Source organism: Paralichthys olivaceus, chromosome 18 (assembly GCF_024713975.1).
Source record: "Paralichthys olivaceus isolate ysfri-2021 chromosome 18, ASM2471397v2, whole genome shotgun sequence".
Classification (NCBI taxonomy): Eukaryota; Metazoa; Chordata; class Actinopteri; order Pleuronectiformes; family Paralichthyidae; genus Paralichthys; species Paralichthys olivaceus.
This window is the reverse complement of record NC_091110.1, coordinates 19,949,781-19,969,653: the sequence shown is the minus strand read 5'-3', so window position 1 is coordinate 19,969,653 and position 19,873 is coordinate 19,949,781. Positions and strand designations below refer to the sequence as shown.

The window sequence follows — 19,873 nt, the reverse complement described above, 5'->3', positions numbered from 1 at the left end:
ACTGCGTACGTGGAGGAAGCTGAAGATTATTTTAAATACAATAAAACAACAAACTTGGCTTTAAGGCTTCTTAAGATCCTTTTTTTTGTTTACCCACTATCACCAACAAAAGTCCACAGTCCTTTCAGTTCACGTCTTTGTCTACATCATGTTGTATTAATCAAATCAGGTCCCAAAGGAAAAACACTGAATGAGTTCAAATTAAATCAAATATCATGAAAATGTTCAGTTTACTACGATGCTGCTCTCAACATGTCGACAGTCAGATGAAGGCGTCAGAGTTTTCTTCCAGCGGCTGCAGTTTTATTTTCATCTGTAAAAGTTTGGACACAGTCTCTTCATAATCCTGCGACAGCTTCCTGATCGGATCTAATGTTGCAGGAGTTTGGAGTTTTTCACTGAAGGCCCACAGCTGCAGAATGTCCATCTCCAGTCTGATGAACTTTAAGGCTTCAGCTCCGACTGATGTTCTCCGCAGATCTCCACATGCACTCTTCACATCTTCCAGTGTACTGTTCATTGAAGCAATCATGGTCCTGAACTCTTCTACCAATCCGCTCACTTTCCCTACATTTTCTTCTTCTGTTATTTTCTGCTTCATAAGAAAACAAAGAACAATGAGAGCTAAAAGAATAAATATAATTAAACTCAGACCTGCAGTGAACGGAGCAGTGAGCATAGCTACTACAGCTCCTGCTCCTAAACCAGCTGTTCCAGCAAATAAACCCATCTGTATTTTCTTCACTTCAGTATCAACCTTGTGAAGCTCTCCCACAATCTGCCTCATCCTGTGCTCATAGCTGTCGAACACTCCGATGAATGAAGCTGCAGGTTCATCAAGATTCCTCCGGCTCCGCTTTACAACACTCGCCATGTTCAGGTAGTTCCAGACGGAGAGAAGCTGATGAGCAGGTTTGACAGTTCCCTGATCAGGGAGAGAAAGAGTTCAGTGATCTGCTCTCTCGTCAGCACTTTACTGACAAACTGTGTTAGATTCATGAACTGAATTGCTTGACTCACCTGAGCAGGTGGAGCAGAACTCAGTGTCCAGCTCAGTCCGATCAGAACAAAGGATCCTCAAACTTTCACTGACGTCCGTTCTTCACATCTGCTTTCCTTTCTCTCACATCAGAGACTGAAACGAAACTTTGGTCTGTGTGGGAGAGAGAGACACGCCTTGTGTCAAGACGACACGACGTTGTCAGAAAATGATTGTATGATTTATAAAGGAACGAACAAGTGAATGTTCAGGTTCCGAGACGAAGCAAACTGGTTTGTGTGTGTGTGTGTGTGTGTGTGTGTGTGTGTGTGTGTGTGTTGAGTCATCAGAACATATTGTTGTGTTGTTGGGTGTAACCAGGTCGACAGAATAAATCCATCTGATTGGACGTGTAACTACATCAGACATTGGCTCCGCCTCTGTTTAATCAAAGTCTCCGTCAGATAGAAGCGGCTCCGCCTCTTTACCTCATCACACGTCATCATGAGACCAGTGTTTGTGATCAGCTTTATTAGCAGAGTGAACCACGCGACATCGTCACTACTGTACATCACATATCCCCACGATCACAAATCAGAGGAGCCGAGATCACGACGACAATAAATATTCGATCATCAGAAACGTCATCAGCAGAATGAGCAGAGCGAAGAGACAGAGAGAGAACGAGCTGCACGAATCACACCGTAAATACAAAGACACATAAAGACACATTCTCCTCTAGAGCGTAACTCAGGAACCCATATAATACAAAACATATCATACATATGTACAGACGAGTGTCACTGAGGAAACATGATGAGAAGACGGTGTGAAGGTGAACACAGTCACCGGACTCTTCATCAGCACCGGAGCTCAACAATATTTACACCCTAAACATACTACATACTACAAATCAATATTTCATAAAAACCATGAATTATATTATTAGCAGTAAATATTTAAACTAGTGTTCATGTATTGTTGCTGCACTTGTGCATTTTTAAGGTTTTAATTTAAATATATTAGTTTTAATGTGCAATGACTCTTTTTGGCCACTCGGAGGCCAGAGAACCGTCTGAAAACTCAATTCATGAATTCACCAGATTTTCTAAAGTTTTGGATTCATCGTGACTCTTGAGGATTCGTAAATGAAAAGTAAGATAATGAAATAAAACATGAGCAAGAAAAAACGTAACCACTTCTTTAACAGCAGATTTTGTCCACCTGGGGGCAGCAGCACAAGCAGTAAACACGTCATCTATCAGATCATCAGGTCGATGTGGTTCACGTGATACAAACACACAGAATCGAACCATGGTCCCGTTAACAGACTCTCAGTGAGGAGTTCCTCAGGGCTCCATTCATGAGCCTTTATGTTTTTACAAAGTCGCTCTAAGGTCACTTTTTTTTAACGCGTTTTTTGAAGCTGTGTATTTACACCTGAACAAAAACTGTTGATGCGTAAATGAATCTCAATTTATATTTACTTTAAATAAAAAAAGTCACTTTCTGGACTTTTTAATCGTTAACCAGGAAAAAGAGAACGTCATCACGTTTATCATGTGACACTAGTGCGTCAGCGACTGGATCAGCTGCTCATCACTGTTTCTCACAGTAAATACACAACATGAACATTTAGGTCAAAAAAATAAAACATAAATAAAGTGTGTTGCGTTGCAGGTCCTTCATTGACCCTCAGTAAAGTGATGTGATGTCATGCAGCTGCTGCAGATTGATTTTCATGCTCAGACGGTTGCAGAGCGACTCCTGCGTCACCACATGCAGCTCAGACAAACAGTGCAGGGAGTTCAGCAGGAGAACTGGGATGAGGATTTATTCACATTCCTTCAGAAGAGTCTTCGTCGACCTGCGGCTGAGCCGGACATGAAAACTGCTGCAAAGTGAAAAGTTCATGTGACGGAGCTTCAGGGACACGTGACCTGTGTTATTTAGTTGCCGTGCATGCTGGGAGACGGGGACGTGGAGGAGCTGTGGTACATTCACTTCCTGCAGGTGGACGTGGAGACGGCGATGTTCACGGCTTCACATTTCTCCTCCCCCGTTAGACGTCGTCAAATATCCGGCTGCGGGACGACGACATGGACAGATACCGTCCTCCTGCGTGTCTGATGGACAAAACACAAAGTGTGAACACAACCTCCAGTTTGACATTTTACTATATTTGGAGGTGCAGGGGGTGGAGCCTGACTGAGAGCTGGCGGTCAGTGCACGCCCACCTACTACTTCCACCTGCACCCATTGGACGGTACTAGCTGTAAATCACATCATGTAGTATCCACACCCCCATGACATCAGGGGCTTCATGGTCTCTTTGACTCTAAATGGTCAGAATCTCACGATTACTTTATGAAACACACAGCGGAGCACGATTACCTGCCAGACTCGGCCTCCAGGGGATCGTCTGTCAGAGTCTCAGCGCTGAAGTCTAAAGGTTCGGCGTCCTGCAGCAGCTCGATGTGGTCTCGCTCTGCTCGACTCCCAGAGCGAGAATATTTAGCCTCTGTTCATCAAACGACAGACGTTGTGGTCAACACACGAGTGAACAGCTGAGCGACGACTGATCATGTGTCTGCGGTCATGTGACTCACGTCTGTTGCTGCTGGAGTTCACAGTGTCGGAGTAACTGGTCTCCTTCATCTCGTGACTGCTCCGGTTCCTCGCAGCCAAGTCCTCCCTCTGGTTCCCGTAACGCTCTTTCCACTCCTGCAGTGCACAGCACAGACACACGGTGGCAGTATAACAGTGGGCCCTTCAGAGCTGTTACGAAGTTTTAGTTTTTCGGAATCGATAAAACACTAAAAATCATTCTCCAAACAAAACTCAACTGGCAAAACAAGACACAATTTGAAACAAAGACTCACTCTGCGTCTGTTCTCTCCATCTTCAATCCTCTGCCGCTTCCTTTTCTCTGTGAAAAGACACAGACTGTGGTCGACCACATGTTCCCGTACACGAGCTTGTTACTGTGGATGTTTTCAATATGCTCACCTCGTCGGATCAGCTCCTTCCCCTCATCGATGAGGTCAGAGGTCATTTCACTGTCGCCCAGAAACTGCTGGAAGCCCAGAAGATTCAGACAGCGAGTTCCCAAACTGAGGAAAGAGTTCGTTGCACATCAGAGCTGAATCACACAATCATCTGACCTCTGACCCCCGAGTGTCTTCATTATTATTATTCATCCATCACAGGCTCCAAAGTATGAACAATATTATGAGGACGTCTCAACAGATCCAAGTTGCTCTGCTCCTCCCACCTTCGTACCGCAGTAGATCTTTAAATTGTTTCCAGAGTTCTGCTCGTTATGAACAAATTTCAACTTTGATCAAACATTTCAGAGACTCACCTGAAGTAAGTTGCGATGCAGAGGATGAGGATCAACATGGGGTAGTAGATATAGAAGCCGTTAGCGATAAAGGAGAGAACACGCATTGATCCCATGATCTGAAAAACAAGTTTAAAATTAAAAAATAAATCCAGACCACAGCGTAAAACGCAGAGCGCTCTGCTGAGATATAATCTGTTCATTCATCTCCACATTTTGATTCTTTGTTCCCATAAAGGTCAGAACGCTGGTGTGTGTATATTGTGTCTGTACTGTGCAGCTGTGTGAAGCTGATTTACTGAGGTGTAAGCTGTCTGCTCCTTCTGCTGGTGGGAGATGGCCGAGTCCATGTGGATTAACCCCAGGAAGTTGAGACACAGTGGAGGAGTTAGACGACAGAACAACCTGCAGGTCAAAGTTCAGGAGAAAACGTTATCGTCTGCACGTCTGTGACGTTCCTGGTCCTGGCAGATTGTTACGCTGTGATCGGCTGCCGATACTTACATGCCACTGAACTGGAGGCTGTAAGCATCCGTCTGGTGATGGGAGGCCAGGTAGTAATAGTTAAAGACCCGGATGCGGAACACGGTGGAGTAGACGCAGGTGCACAGGAAGAAGATCGTGATGAAGCACGCCATCTGGTGGACAGAGGTGAAAAAACATACAGTCCTTGACTTCTGTCTGAATATGTTTTACGCACTTCATTCGTTTTTATTCATTATCATACTGATGGACGAGAGGACGTGTCAGCGGCGTGGACTCTCTCACCTCAATGTACAGGTAGTTGTAGTCTCGCTCGGCCAGCTGGATGAACACAGCAAAGAGAGAGAGGACGGGCCGCGTGCTGAAGAAGGTGCATTCTGACCAGACGACGGCCACGCTGAACAGAGTCAGCACCACGGACAGCAGCCGATAGAACCAACACTTCAAGAGACACTCCCAGTACCACTCTGTACACACACACACACACACACACACACACACACACACACACACACACACACACACACACACACACACACACACTGTGGTCAGGGACACAGTGGACCACCTACTCAGCTGATGACCTTTGACCTCCATGTTTGTGCTCGGACCCACCTGCAGTCGGGGTGTAGACGTATCTGTTGAACCAGCTGACGGGTCCAGACGACGGGAAGCTGTGGACAAACTGGTGAGTGGAACTGGTCTCATTCTTGGCCACGTCCTCCAGGTGGATGGCCTGCTGCAGGAGGATCTGCCACTGAACACGAGTCCTGTTGTGTCTCTGCACCGCATAGATAACCTGAACACACACACACACACACACACACACACAGAAATGTATCAGCTGATGAAGCGCATCGGAAATTTCTTAAAATCCCAACTCGCTAATATCTTATAATGTTCAGATCAGTACAAAAAGGGGTTTAAAGGACGTATTTGAACGGGAGGGGACGGCAGAGTCACGCGGCTGTGACACGGAGCCTGAAGTCAGACACAGCTGCAGTGGACGTCCAATGACATGAGGCCTCAGCGTCTCACCTGTTTGTGAAGCTTCACCAGACTCCTCTCGCTGGGATACGTGTTCTGTTTGTCGTCAAAGTCCTCGTAGTCGTCCATGTTCCTGCCCATCTTCTCCTGGTAATCAACCGGACACTGAGGAGGCGGAGTCAGATCAGTCAGTCAGCTGATCAGTGACGATCAATGACAGGTGAAAGTCGGTGTCCTACCTTTCTGAGAATGGTGTCGATGCACTTCCTCAGTGGATGATTGTATTTGATGGACTCACTGACTTTTCTCACTTCCTGCAGCAGAAGACGTGTCACATTAGAACACTGACGTGACGTGACGTTAACGCTACACTCGTCTCCAGACCGCTCACCTCCATGACGTCCTCCAGGTTCTCCTCTGCGTCCGCCTTCTCCGTCATCAGTTTGGACGCCTTGAAGTACGTCTTGATGAGCAGGTGTCCGTGTCGCGAGGCGTTCCAGTACGAGCGAGGGATTTCCACCAGGCCGTATCCGAGCAGCAGAACCAGCAGGAACAGACCCCAGGTGTTGGCTGCAGTGATCCCGATGGTCTGGAGCTCGTACCTGAAGAACCACACAGAGCCGCATTGAACCAGAACCAAAAGAACCACACATTATCAAACAGAACCACAGGTTACCTTTAAAACCAGAGTGCACTCACCAGGACAGATGCCAGTCTGGATGAACCGCCACGTAGATGAGCAGAGAACCAAAGATCAGCAGGTACGTTCCGTAATAAATGGCGTTTTCTATCAGAGCCGTTTTGATTTTCCCGGTGATGGAGAACCCTCCTGAGCGAGCGTATGACTGCATGAAGGGGAGCAGCAGCCTGAGAGCACAGAGTCCAACCATCCCGTCATCAGTTCTTCACATTCTACATCACGTTTTAAATTGGTTCCACACACGTTCTTCGTCACAGACTCATACTGACCATGTGAGACACTGAGACGTCCAGTACACAACTCTCCAGAACACGGGCATGATCCCGTCAGGGATGTAGCTCCACGGTTTGTAGCAGGACTTTGGTGAACTATACGAGGAGAGAAGAAGAAGCTAGTTTGGCAGGAGGGGATTTTTTTTTATCACTTTCTTTAACTCTCGTGATCAAATCACACTTGGTTCAAGACGTCATCGAGTAAAAACACAAACACTTCGGTCCAAAGTGTTTGAACCTCAGCCTCAAACTTTGTTGGTTTCTGTTCGATGTTGATCGGCCGAGTGATAATCAGTCTGAGGGTTAACAGATAAAGATATTAAATCTGCTGAGTCACATTCTAGATATCAAATAGATTAATTAGAATATAAAACGTTAGTGTTGTCTGATAATACAGTGTGGGCTGGGTCTTTATCACATGTCTGAAGAGAGAGAGAGAGAGAGAGAGAGAGAGAGAGAGAGAGAGAGAGACTGACCTCTTAGTGGGAGTGACAGATGAGTTAGTCGTTGTGTGATTGGACGATGGAGGAGTGACAGTGGGAACAGTCGTGTGCTCCTCATGGTCGATCTTACACTGCTTATAGATGGTCTATAAGGAGAGAACACACACACACACACACACACACACACACACACACACACACACACACACACAGAGTCAAGGCCTCCGTGGATTCAGAGGGTTAGTGTTAAGTGTTTCCTCTGGTGGTTACTGACCGTGCTGACGTCCAGAGGTAAGATGAAGACAATGAGGAAACACAGGTACCAGGCGAGCAGCGTGCCGAACAGCACCATGCGCTGCTGCCTTCTGAAGTCTCCATATCGGTGCAGCAGGAACAGTGCCAGGAAAAACACCACCACGATCTCGATGCCCAGAGCTGCCCCGCTCATGGCGCCGGTCTCGTCTCAGCAGCCCGACAAAATCCTGCAGAAAGAGAGAGGAGACGTTCAGGGCGCTGACATTTCCTGTGTGAAATTACTGAGTGAAAATGTGACGATTCCTCCTGTGCAGAGCAACAAGTGTGTGATGCAGGAGAAGAAACATTCAGGTTAACTGACGCAGCAGCTGTTTATCACATCAATGTTTCCTGAGCTGCAGTGACCATCCTCCACCTAAACACTAGGTGTCCCTGTAGTCACTTTTATGTTGCAGCTGATGAACTTAGTTCGTCTTATCTTCCTTCTTGTCCGAGTGACAACAGGAACACAAAGACTTTAAAGAAGATGGATTCACCTGATCTGTGAAATCTGCTGAAGATAAAGTTTCATCTCTGACAGATTAAACTGTACGTTTCCCTTCAGCTTCTCCCAAATAGAACAAAAGTACATCCATGACACACAAAATGAATGAGATATTATAAAACAGAGCTACACAAAAAGTACAATGGGCAGTTTGCATCAAGTTATGATCCACACACACACACACACACACACACACACACACACACACACACACAGCAGTACATCGAATCATGATGAGACTGAACAGCTGCAGCTTCTTCCTGCTTCTCTACTTCCTGTCCCACCGTCACTGACTTCACACAGACAACATGTTAAACTCACGTTTTGATGAAACAATATGAATAACAACATATTTAACAGTAAATCGGGACCAAAGGTAGAAACCAGAGAAAAACAAATAACTACAAATATAAACCAATAGGTTTCGTGATGGTTGTGTTTGTTTGACCTGCTGCTGTTGGTGTCAGTGGTGAGTTCATTGGTTGTGTGGTTCTTCGTGACTTGTGTCTTCTCATCTCTCTCTTCCTGCTGTTTCTGTCTTTTTCAGTATTTTACATGAAACACGTTTCTCTTCCTCTTATTTAGATCGTATCTCCTGACGCTGGTCATTAGCCTGCTAGCTAACCCGGACACAGTCACAGACATGTTGTCCCGGTGAACACAGACGCGAGGAGAAGACACAGAGTAAGTCCTGTGACAGGATGTGTGCAGATGTTTCACAGGATGTGTGCAGATGTTTCCCAGCTGGCTGATGGCCGGTCAGACACTGACAGCTAGCTGGCGTTAGCTATCCGGGCTAACACGGTGTCGTTGTGTTCTCACCGTGTGGAACGAGTCAGCGGAGGTTCCTCCGGAGGAACAGGACCTGCTCAGGATTCTCTGCGGACCGTGGTGAGCCTCTGTCCCGCCCCGTGCTCCATAAAACCAGGGTTAATCCTCCGAGTCTCCGCTGCTAGCTGCTAGCTGTTAGCAGAGCAGCTCCACTCACATTCGGAGGAGCGGACGATGACGTCACAGACGGGCATGGGCTCAGCGCGTGCGCAGCAGCTCTTCTTCTTTTTGACGTGTTATGGCAATAAAACAGTTTTAAGGTGCATTACCGCCACCAGCTGGTGTGGATCGGATATCTACAGTATATATATATATATATATATATATATATATATATATATATATATACTGCAGATATATATATATATATATATGTATATACATATATATATATAAATGTTTCGATGAGCTTCTGCAATGTCACAAGATTTATTTCCGTCCAGTGTTGCATTAATTTTTCAAGATCTTGTATTGATGATGGGAGAGTCGGACCACGGCACAAAGCCTTCTCCAGCAAAGATTCTCAACGGGGTTAAGGTCTGGACTCTGTCAGTGGCCAATCCATGTGTGAAAACCATGTCTCATGCTCCCTGAACCACTGTCTCACAATTTGAGCCTGATGACTCCTGGCACTGTCCTCTGGGAATATGCCCGTGGCATCAGGGAAGATCAAATCCATTGATGGAATAACCATATTCAGGTGGTCAGCTGACCTCATTCGTTGGGCACATAATGTTGCTGAACCTTGACCTGACCAACTGCAGCGACCCCAGATCATAGCACCGCCCCCACAGGTTTGTACAGTAGGCACTATTCCCTCAATCTGCCTAAATCCAGGTGGCGACTTTTTCTAGGCCAGGCAGTGTGTGTGTATATATATATATATATATATATATACACAGTATATACATATTTATACACAAAAAGTTATATTTTCTCCATGAACTTTGTCCTTTTGAGATATTGAGCCAACACATATAACATTTGTCTCCTGAACTTCTCTGTAAAAGATGAATCATATGTAAATTATTCCTCAGCTTTATTTCTTGAAGCTTCAGTCTCAGTTCTCTTCTCGACTTCATATTTATGAGAGTAGACTTTAACGTGTTCTAAAGTTTCCTGTTGTTTTTCTATTATATATAATGTTCTGTTCAATCCTGTGTGACCACAACGTAACCTAGATATGAGTGTTTCCTCTCTCCGGGTTCGTGTTTCTCAACATACCTATCTCTCTCTTTAAATTGTGTAAAAACACCTTCCTGTTTTCTCTACTTCCCTCTGCTGTTAACTTGTGCTGAAGTGTGGTCTTCATTTCTGTGTCACTAAAAGCTCCTGTGACGTCAGTTTGATCCCTTTCGTTGCTTCCTTTGCACATTTCTCAGCTGTTTTGTTTCCTCTGATTCCCACATGTGCTGGTATCCATACAAGTCTATGTTCTGTGCTCATGTTCTGTCCTCTGTCTTCTGTGTTCTGTGTTCTCTGTTCTTGGTGCAGTCAGGGACACAGACCTGTCGTATCTCTGACCTGTTGAACTTCATGCTTTGTGTGAATAAATATTGACAGGTTCAGTGTGAGAGAAGCAGCTCGTTCTTTGACTCTGTGACACAGAAAAACAGAACATAGAGCCAACTGTTTAACTTTATATGATAAAAACCAATAGTGCTCACTAAAACTAATATATTATATAAGTTATATATGTATATATATATATATATATATATATATATATATATATATATAAAGAGAGTGAATAATGAAAGTCAGGCTGAGAAGAGGGGGTGTGTACTCGACCCTGTCGACCTATTGGCCATTCTGTCCACGGCCTCACTGATTGGTTCTCTGCAGATGTTCACGTGAACCCTGAGTGAGTTTGGAGCCTCAACTGAAAAATATTCAGAGGAAAATGAGAGAAGAGCTTGAGACATCAGACTGTAATGATGACCTCACCACTGAGAACCTGAGAGAACATCTGAGAAACTGAGAGAACTACAGAGAGAACCACTAAGAACCACTGAGAACCTGAGAGACGTCTGAGAACCTGCGAGAACCACTGAGAACCTGTCCATGATCCTCAGCCACTGCTCCAGGTAACATGGTTTGCAGTTGCAGTGGAGTTTCATCAACATCCTTACGTTTTCCGAATGCTTCAAATATTTGAGCGGCCAATCAGAGAGCTAGACGTTTGATGTAGCAGCAGGTGGAGACAGGTGAGGACAGGTGGAGACACTAGACAGAGACAAAGTGAGTCTTCAATACTTCTTCAGGGTGTAGAAAACTTTATCGAAGACAGAGGAAACATTTAGTTCCTCACAAAGCTTTGTGTTAAAATGATCAAGAAATAAAAGTACTGAAGTGAGTAGATGATATTCTGACAGAATGATGATTTGAAACGTCCTCCATCTCTTTCAGAGTCTCATCATGTCCATCAACATGGCTCTACCGCTGTATCTGCCCCAGGAGGAGTTTGTCTACAGGACGACGAGCACAACCTTCAAACCTGCTCTGAGGTTTCAACAGTCTGACTGTGTGGACAAGTCCGAGCCTGACGAGAGAGCAGCGTCCTCTGGAGACGCAGGAGAAGCAAAAAAGAAAGTGTGGTTTGCTGATGACAGAGGTTTGTCTTTAACGAAGGTGAAGGTTTTCTCCCAGTTCAACGATCCCATAGATATTCCTGCTAACATCCAGGAGATGCTGAGCGCCTCTCTGAGTCTGACGGCTGAGGACGACAAACTGGTGCTAGACTTCGCTCAGCCATCCTCAGACTACCTGCTCTTCCATCAGAGGCTGGAGAGGAACCTTGTGAGCCTGGAGCGCTGCGTGCTGAAGGACAAGACGCTGACAGGAACCATCAAAGTCAGAAACACGTCGTTTGAGAAACGCGTGAAGCTGCGGGTGACCTTTGACACCTGGATGAGCCACATGGACGTGGACTGCATGTACACGAAGGACACGTATCCCAGCTCGCACAGCGACACCTTCTCCTTCGAGGTGTCTCTGCCAGAGGATCTGCTGCCTCACCAACACGTCGAGTTCGCTGTCTGTTATGAGGTGGACAGATGCAAGTTCTGGGACAGTAACCATGGAAACAACTACAGGATCGTCTGGTCATCAATGAAGATGAGTCAGCCGGGCGCCTGCGGCCGCCACACTAGCTCCCAGGACTTTGGGATCCATTTTGACCCGTACGGTAGCCCCACCTGTTCACACGGGATCTTTCCTGATTGGCCGAGTTATGCGGGATACGAGAACATTGGCCCGTACTACTGAACATGTGTCACCGCCCACGTTGTTGTTTTTAAAACTCATGTCTGTGATTGGTCGTTACATGTGCTAACAGTGAATATTCTGTGAAGATACATCAGAGTCAGATATTGAGAAGAAAACTACAAATCAGATTTTATTTCAAACATTTATCAATAGACACGTTTTAACTTTAACGCCTTTTCATTATATGAGTTTGTTTATGTTTTCAATGAGATTTATTCTAGTTTCTTGTGTTAGAAATAATTGTTAATAAAGTTATTTTGATCAGGAAACACTGTCCTGACTCATCATCCGACTCTTTCATGGAGGAAGTTGCTCAAACTTCAAGAGACTATAAATAAAGATGGGCAACATGAAGGCTCCCAAAAGTGAAGCCAAAGCGTCTCGATGGCCCCCTGGTGTCTGGCTGTAGTATAGGTCATGAACCCCGCCTCCTCCACTTAAAGAATCAAAGCAGGCATTAATCACCAAATTACGTCATCAGCACAAACCTGAGGTGTTTTGGTTGAATTTCTGGAGGAAGTGGAGGCATGTCGTCCATCTTTATTTACAGTGTATGGTTATAAAGACAAACGTTGACCTCATGGTGGAGGACAGCTGGTGGTGTCCATCCTCTGGACAACATGGATGCAAAAACTTTGATGAAATAAACATTTTGATGTGAAGAGTTTGAGAGAAGCAGAATCAGAGTTCTGGTCAAACGTCAAGAAGAACTTGAGTTCTGACGTCTGACGCCCGACACAGTCTCAATGACGCGTGTTTTTCTTCCGTATCATACAGTTACTTTGCCATCTCTCAGATTTATATTTAGGCCTCATGGGGGCGCTGACCCTCAGACTGGAAGTTGGATCAACTCAGGCTACTTGACACGGTAGAAACTGGACATGGTGACGTAGGCCTCCTCCTGCTGGCCTGGCGCCTCCGACTCGGTTCTTGTACTGCAGAGTTCAGCTCCGCCCTCGAGCAGGACGTCTTGGACAGGGGAGGGACTGGCGCTGTGGAGGCTGGCGTCTGCCGCAGAGGAGCTCCCGCTCAGCAGGGCGGAGAGCTCCAGCTCCTCTGTGCTGATGCTGGTAGTGCTCCTGCAGTCGGAGCTCTGGGTGGAGGAGGGCTGGTTCAACGCTCCGTCAGCAGGACTGAACGAAGGCTCTGGTTTGTCGCAACCCTGCGTCATCGAAGAGACTCTGAGAGCGCTGAACACCTCGGGGTAGAAGTTCAATAGAAGACCCTGAAAAACCAGAAACACACGACCTTTAGTTTAATGATGAGTCGCAAGTCTTCAAGAGCTTTTCAGGAGTTAGCAGTTAGCTCAGCAGTTAGCTCAGCAGATAGCTCAACAGCTAGCTTAGCAATTAGCTCAAAAGTTAGCAAAGCAGTTAGCTCAGAAGTTTGCTCTGTCAACACATGTGACACTGTTGTTGTTCACACACACTTTGTTCGGTTTGCCGATGTGCACCAGCGTGTCCTTAGGATGAGGAATACTCGGCCACATGTACGTGAAGATTCTGTGAAGAGAAAAGAAAAGACGATAAGTCGAAGTAACACGAGTCGTTTCTCTGATGTTCTGTCAAACGTCCTACTTGTTTTTCCAGAGGAAAACGACAGGGACAATCACAACCACCAGGAGGATGAGACACAGCATCAGTTTGTACATCTCCCAACTGTCGACAGCTTCTTGTCCTGAAAAACAACATACAGGAGACAGGATCATCACTCTGCTTTCAGTCTGATGTCCAGACTCCTAACATGTTTCATACATGTTTCAGACATGTTCCAGATATGTTCCTGACACATTCCTAACACGTTCCTGACATTTTTCTAACATGTTCCTTACATGTTTCATACATGTTCCTGATATGTTCCTAACATGTTTCAGACATGTTCCTGGCACGTTTCAGACATGTTACTAACACGTTTCAGACATGTTCCTGACATGTTCCTGACATGTTTCAGACATGTTTCAGACATGTTCCTCACATGTTCCTGACATGTTTCAGACATGTTCCTGACATGTTTCAGACATGTAGAAGATTCATGTAGAAGAAGGTTCCAGATGTTTTGGTGATGAGGGCCGACGCCGTGTGGACGAGCTGTAAACAACAACACTGATGTTTACACAGCAGAGTTTAGATTATGTCCCGCCTCCTGCTGCTCTACAGGCTCCGCCCCTCGCCTGAATGTCCCCACGTGTTCCTGTGAACGAGTCGACAATCTGCTGCTTCACACACTGACTGTCGTTCTCTCTTCTCACCAGCAGGAGTGCAGAAACTGAACTTGTCGCTCCACTCGCTCCAGCTTCCCTTCAGAAGCTTCACTGGGATCGCTCGCACTATCACGTGGTACTCTGTGTTTTTCCTCAGATGCTCCATGTCGATCTTCATGCCGCCCTCTGATGAGATGTTACGAGTCTGAGGTCAAACAAGAAAAACTATGTTATCAAAGATGAGAATAAAAACTGAAGCGTTAATCTAAATATAAGACGACGCGGGAGGAAAGTTTTTCAATAAACTCAATGATAAAGTTATGTACCAACTCAAGCCTTGTGGTCCAGATCTGCAGCTGGAACATCTGGTTGCCTGACAGGTAATCGCTGTGGTACGGACTCTGGATGTAAACGACCGCCTGGTTCAGTTCCTGGTTGAGCGTGACGTTCCACACCTCAGGTCGTCTGGGTTTAACTGCGGGAACATGATGATGACATCACACAGGTGAGAGTCTCACCTGATGTTCAGCTCACAGCTGCTTCAAGGATTCACTCCAGGCCACATGGTGGCAGCAGTGACATCATCTGAATCATTAATATTTTAATATTAATAGGATATTTTAACTAATTTGAATAACGTTTAATGGACGAATCAATCAGATTTAACGACAGGAGATCTCATGACCTTTGACCTCGAATTGAGTTCCTGTACCTATCTTCTTTAGGTCGACTATGGTCTTGATCGCTCCTCGTCTCTTCAGGTGAACCGTCAGGGTGAAATTGACGACCGGCACCATAGTGAAACTGAGCGTGTTCCCAGAACTATTCACACACTTGTCGCTCCGCTGGCTGTTGCTCCAATCAGGGGAGCTGTGAACACAACAAGGTCTGTGGTTAACCATCGCTGATCTGAGGAGCTCGACATTCTCATGAAAGATGTTTTACCACAGGGTCATCGACTTGATGCTGTCGCCCTCCTCCTCATCCTCGTCCTCGTCCTCGTCATCGTCATCGTCATGATGACCAGGGAGCAGCTCACAGGTCAGACTGTTTCCCTCAGTGGTGATGTGAGAGCTGCAGCTGATTCTGGACTCTGACATATAGAAAACATTACATACAGAAATAGTATATCTATTATGTATAGTATATATAGTATATACTGTATAGTATGTATAGTATATATAGTATGTGTAGTATATATGTGAGAAAGTAAGTGTGTTGTGTAAGTTAGTTCATCACAATAATATTTCTGTTGGTCAGTGTAGAGCAGCGCTGAAGCTCGATGTTGAAACATGTTCTGCAGACATTGATCTATTTGTATTTCTATTGAATCCAGATGTTTTCAGTTTTCCATGTGATGAAGAGCGTTTCTCATGAAGAACAAATAAACTGAGATGATGTGACTCACCCGCTTCAGTGTCGGTGTCTCCGCTCTGAGCCTGAACTCCGACCATCAGCAGCAGGAAGATTGTCCACACAGACTCCATCTCCTCAGACCAGGAGCTGTGTGAGTTCAGTCTGTGAAGAAGAAGAAGCAGAGTCAGAGTGAACCATGAAAGATCTCAGAAGGAGAAGATGGTCTCCTCTCTGCTGCTGCTCTGTGTGTGTGTCAGTCAACAGGAAGAAGGAGTTTCAGAGTGAATCAGTGAACAGAGCAGCTGAGGAGGAAGAGGAGACCAAACACAGAGAACAGAGAGATAAAACCCACTGATGACACTGAATGAAACATTCACACAGCTTCTGTTTAATTTCACTTTGGAGTAAAAACAGCTGTGACACCTTTAGCCACGACCACAACATCATCTAAACCACAAGTGGACGCAGGCCTGTAGTCACCGCTCGTCACAGAGCGACAGACGGAGGGGATGAAACACTGTAGGAGGTTCAGTGTGAGACCTTATGTCATAACTCTTTATTAGAGGACAACGTGTTGATGTGGACAGACAGACAAAAAGTTACTGTCTCACCTTTGGAATTTATTCATGAAGATAAACATCAACCTCAAATTAGATAAAAGAAAACAAAAATCGAATTTAATGAAAAGAATCAAATCCGACAAATTCAAACCGAAACACAAAAAGCAACACAACTTGTCATGTCAGGAAATATTGAGGTGATGGTTGTAACTAGGTTACAGTTGTTTCTGTCAGATCTTTGTCCTGACAGTGAGTGAGGACGGTGGAGACGAGGTGTGAACGTGTGTGTGTGTGTTTGTGTGTGTTTGTGTGTGTGTGTGTTTGTGTATATGTATGTGGGGGGGTGTCTGTGGTTAACGTGTTTTCAGCGTTCAGGAGACGGAGAGGAGAAAAGTCGTGGAGGGAGTCGGCTGTTCCCGCCTCTGTGACAGGAAGCTACAGGGTTAAAGTTCTGAAACCCCCCTCCACCACCACCACCACCCTCACAAAACCACATGGCTGAGGTTAGTGTCTCTGCTCAGAACATTTTCAGCTGTGGTTTGTTCTCACTCATGAATCTGATGAGACGACATGTAACATACTGTCAATAAAGTTTTCATAACTTTATCAAACAGAGTCTGAAGCGATGTGTTCGAGGACGTTCAGGAGATCCTGAAAAAAATTAAACGGGTCATATTTTACTTTTGTTTCTTTGGATTATAGTAAAAAAAAGTTTCATGTGAAATGAATCAGCTCAACAACAATGGTGTAACATGAAGGACTACGAGAGTGGATGTACTCTGTTACTCTCCACCGCTGACGATGTACATTGTGTTACCATAGAAACAGATGGTGGAGGTGACCTCATGTGACCATTGAGCTGCAGTTAAACATGTTGATATGTGAACGTGTAACATAATAAATGAGAATGTTCAGTGAACATGTGTGTGTGTTGAGCAGCTGTTCATACAAACATAGAAAACATAGAAACACACACATGTAAAAAGAGTTGACGTGTTTGTCACAGCTTCAAACCACGATTTAAATCAGACGCTGCTTCCTGCTCCATGTTTCTGTCGACAGCAACACTTTCTGCTGCACGACGTGCAAACAGCTTGTTGTTGTTTGACTTGTTCAGAAATGACTCGCCACCACATCCTCTTCCTCCGTTTGACTTCATCCTCTGAAACAGGACGAGCAGCTTCACATCAGCTCCTGGTTCATCCTCTGAAACAGGACGAGCAGCTTCACATCAGCTCCTGGTTCATCCTCTGAAACAGGACGAGCAGCTTCACATCAGCTCCTGGTTCATCCTCTGAAACAGGACGAGCAGCTTCAGATCAGCTCCTGGTTCATCCTCTGAAACAGAACGAGCAGCTTCAGATCAGCTCCTGGTTCATCCTCTGAAACAGGACGAGCAGCTTCACATCAGCTCCTGGTTCATCCTCTGAAACAGGACGAGCAGCTTCACCTCAGCTCCTGGTTCATCCTCTGAAACAGGACGAGCAGCTTCACATCAGCTCCTGGTTCATCCTCTGAAACAGGACGAGCAGCCTCAGATCAGCTCCTGGTTCATCCTCTGAAACAGGACGAGCAGCTTCAGATCAGCTCCTGGTTCATCCTCTGAAACAGGACGAGCAGCTTCAGATCAGCTCCTGGTTCATCCTCTGAAACAGGACAAGCAGCTACAGATCAGCTCCTGGTTCATCCTCTGAAACAGGACGAGCAGCTGGTTCATCCTCTGAAACAGGACGAGCAGCTTCAGATCAGCTCCTGGTTCATCCTCTGAAACAGGACGAGCAGCTTCAGATCAGCTCCTGGTTCATCCTCTGAAACAGGACAAGCAGCTACAGATCAGCTCCTGGTTCATCCTCTGAAACAGGACGAGCAGCTGGTTCATCCTCTGAAACAGGACGAGCAGCTTCAGATCAGCTCCTGGTTCATCCTCTGAAACAAGACGAGCAGCTACAGATCAGCTCCTGGTTCATCCTCTGAAACAGGACGAGCAGCTTCAGATCAGCTCCTGGTTCATCCTCTGAAACAACACGAGCAGCTTCAGATCAGCTCCTGGTTCATCCTCTGAAACAGGACGAGCAGCTTCAGATCAGCTCCTGGTTCATCCTCTGAAACAGGACGAGCAGCTGGTTCATCCTCTGAAACAGGACGAGCAGCTTCAGATCAGCTCCTGGTTCATCCTCTGAAACAGGACGAGCAGCTTCACCTCAGCTCCTGGTTCATCCTCTGAAACAGGACGAGCAGCTTCAGATCAGCTCCTGGTTCATCCTCTGAAACAGGACGAGCAGCTGGTTCATCCTCTGAAACAGGACGAGCAGCTTCAGATCAGCTCCTGGTTCATCCTCTGAAACAGGACGAGCAGCTTCAGATCAGCTCCTGGTTCATCCTCTGAAACAGGACGAGCAGCTGGTTCATCCTCTGAAACAGGACGAGCAGCTTCAGATCAGCTCCTGGTTCATCCTCTGAAACAGGACGAGCAGCTTCACCTCAGCTCCTGGTTCATCCTCTGAAACAGGACGAGCAGCTTCAGATCAGCTCCTGGTTCATCCTCTGAAACAGGACGAGCAGCTGGTTCATCCTCTGAAACAGGACGAGCAGCTTCAGATCAGCTCCTGGTTCATCCTCTGAAACAGGACGAGCAGCTTCACATCAGCTCCTGGTTCATCCTCTGAAACAGGACGAGCAGCTTCACATCAGCTCCTGGTTCATCCTCTGAAACAGGACGAGCAGCTGGTTCATCCTCTGAAACAGGACGAGCAGCTTCACCTCAGCTCCTGGTTCATCCTGATCATGATCGCCCCCTGGTGGCTGGCTGTGGTATAGGTCATAAACCCGCCTCCATGTTAGCAGATGGGACATAGACCAAAAAAATCAAAGTCAAAGTCCACGTGTGTACGTCTAGCAGGAGTCTGACAAGCCTCCTCACAAAGCCAGGTACCGAGAGCAGCTGACCAATCAGAGCAGACTGGACTCTTAAAGAGACAGGAGCTAAAATCATGTATTTGAGACAGAGGCTGAAAAATGTAGAGTGAACAGGGAACTACTTTCAGAGGCGGATGAATCCATGTTTGTTGCAGCAGTGAGTGTTTACAATGTGTGTGTGTGTGTGTGTGTGTGTGTGTATCTGTCAGTGACATGTATGCAAAGGTCCTGAATTCATCGGTGACACCTAAGTGACAGGTAAACCACGGAGCGACTCACAAACATCTGGAACAACTGACACACACACACACACACACACAGACACACAGACACACACACACACACACACAGACACACAACACACACACACACACACACACACACACACACACACACACACACATAGCCGCTGTGGGAAACAATTCTGCTCTAGGTTCACACAGCTGCAAGGTGTGTGTGTGTGTGTGTGTGTGTGTGTGTGTGTGTGTGTGTGTGTGTGTGTGTGTGTGTGAGTGTGTGTGTGCGAGAGAGAGAGAGATGTTTTTTATACATCAATAGAAATAATATAATTATAATAAAAAACTATATTTAATGTTCACTCATGTAACCGTAATAGAAATATTAAATTGTTAGTTATAAGTAAAATTGAATTGTGAGTTATCGATAAGTTAAACTGTTTAGATTATTTACTATGATGTAAAATACACAATATATATATATATATATTTCACCTTTCA

At 45.8% G+C, this 19,873-nt stretch overlaps 3 protein-coding genes across 7 annotated transcripts; 1 reads left to right on the top strand and 2 right to left on the bottom strand.

Annotated features, from left to right (window-relative positions):
• Positions 1-1,493: 1,493 nt before the first annotated feature.
• lmbrd2b (LMBR1 domain containing 2b) lies at positions 1,494-8,969 on the bottom strand. Its single transcript, XM_020111979.2, has 18 exons — positions 8,829-8,969; positions 7,482-7,689; positions 7,241-7,353; positions 6,762-6,860; positions 6,492-6,659; positions 6,184-6,394; positions 6,032-6,106; positions 5,844-5,957; positions 5,421-5,604; positions 5,091-5,272; positions 4,827-4,960; positions 4,622-4,727; positions 4,344-4,441; positions 3,989-4,092; positions 3,862-3,908; positions 3,589-3,703; positions 3,374-3,500; positions 1,494-3,105 (listed from the first exon to the last, which is right to left on the bottom strand). Exons 2-18 carry the CDS (start codon positions 7,653-7,655, stop codon positions 3,042-3,044), a joined length of 2,115 nt encoding a protein of 704 aa, XP_019967538.1. The 5' UTR covers positions 7,656-7,689; positions 8,829-8,969; the 3' UTR covers positions 1,494-3,041.
• ppp1r3b (protein phosphatase 1, regulatory subunit 3B) lies at positions 8,258-12,373 on the top strand. Of its 5 annotated transcripts, XM_069513740.1 has the most exons (4): positions 8,258-8,475; positions 8,592-8,690; positions 10,683-10,924; positions 11,247-12,373. In XM_069513740.1, exon 4 carries the CDS (start codon positions 11,256-11,258, stop codon positions 12,102-12,104), a length of 849 nt encoding a protein of 282 aa, XP_069369841.1. In that variant the 5' UTR covers positions 8,258-8,475; positions 8,592-8,690; positions 10,683-10,924; positions 11,247-11,255; the 3' UTR covers positions 12,105-12,373. The 5 variants fall into 5 exon arrangements, with proteins under 5 accessions (XP_069369841.1, XP_069369843.1, XP_069369844.1 ...); XM_069513742.1 differs by lacking the exon at positions 8,592-8,690; XM_069513743.1 differs by lacking the exon at positions 10,683-10,924 and having other exon boundaries at positions 8,334-8,475.
• il7r (interleukin 7 receptor) lies at positions 12,209-16,105 on the bottom strand. Its single transcript, XM_069513739.1, has 8 exons — positions 15,713-16,105; positions 15,250-15,397; positions 15,017-15,174; positions 14,631-14,779; positions 14,353-14,509; positions 13,682-13,781; positions 13,534-13,606; positions 12,209-13,329 (listed from the first exon to the last, which is right to left on the bottom strand). Exons 1-8 carry the CDS (start codon positions 15,789-15,791, stop codon positions 12,961-12,963), a joined length of 1,233 nt encoding a protein of 410 aa, XP_069369840.1. The 5' UTR covers positions 15,792-16,105; the 3' UTR covers positions 12,209-12,960.
• Between the last annotated feature and the right edge of the window lie 3,768 nt (positions 16,106-19,873).

Bases quoted from the DNA above. Each gene is read 5' to 3' on its own strand.
- lmbrd2b (XM_020111979.2), bottom strand. From the start codon at position 7,655: ATGAGCGGGGCAGCTCTGGGCATCGAGATCGTGGTGGTGTTTTTCCTG. The intron at 6,861-7,240 runs GTCAGTCTCTCT...CTCCTCGTATAG, and splicing joins TCTGTCACTCCCACTAAGAG to TTCACCAAAGTCCTGCTACA. The intron at 3,704-3,861 runs GTGAGTCTTTGT...TGTGCACTGCAG, and splicing joins ATGGAGAGAACAGACGCAGA to GAGTGGAAAGAGCGTTACGG.
- ppp1r3b (XM_069513742.1), top strand. From the start codon at position 11,256: ATGTCCATCAACATGGCTCTACCGCTGTATCTGCCCCAGGAGGAGTTT.
- il7r (XM_069513739.1), bottom strand. From the start codon at position 15,791: ATGGAGTCTGTGTGGACAATCTTCCTGCTGCTGATGGTCGGAGTTCAG. The intron at 15,398-15,712 runs GTGAGTCACATC...TCTATATGTCAG, and splicing joins AGACACCGACACTGAAGCGG to AGTCCAGAATCAGCTGCAGC. The intron at 15,175-15,249 runs GTAAAACATCTT...TTGTGTTCACAG, and splicing joins ATCAAGTCGATGACCCTGTG to CTCCCCTGATTGGAGCAACA.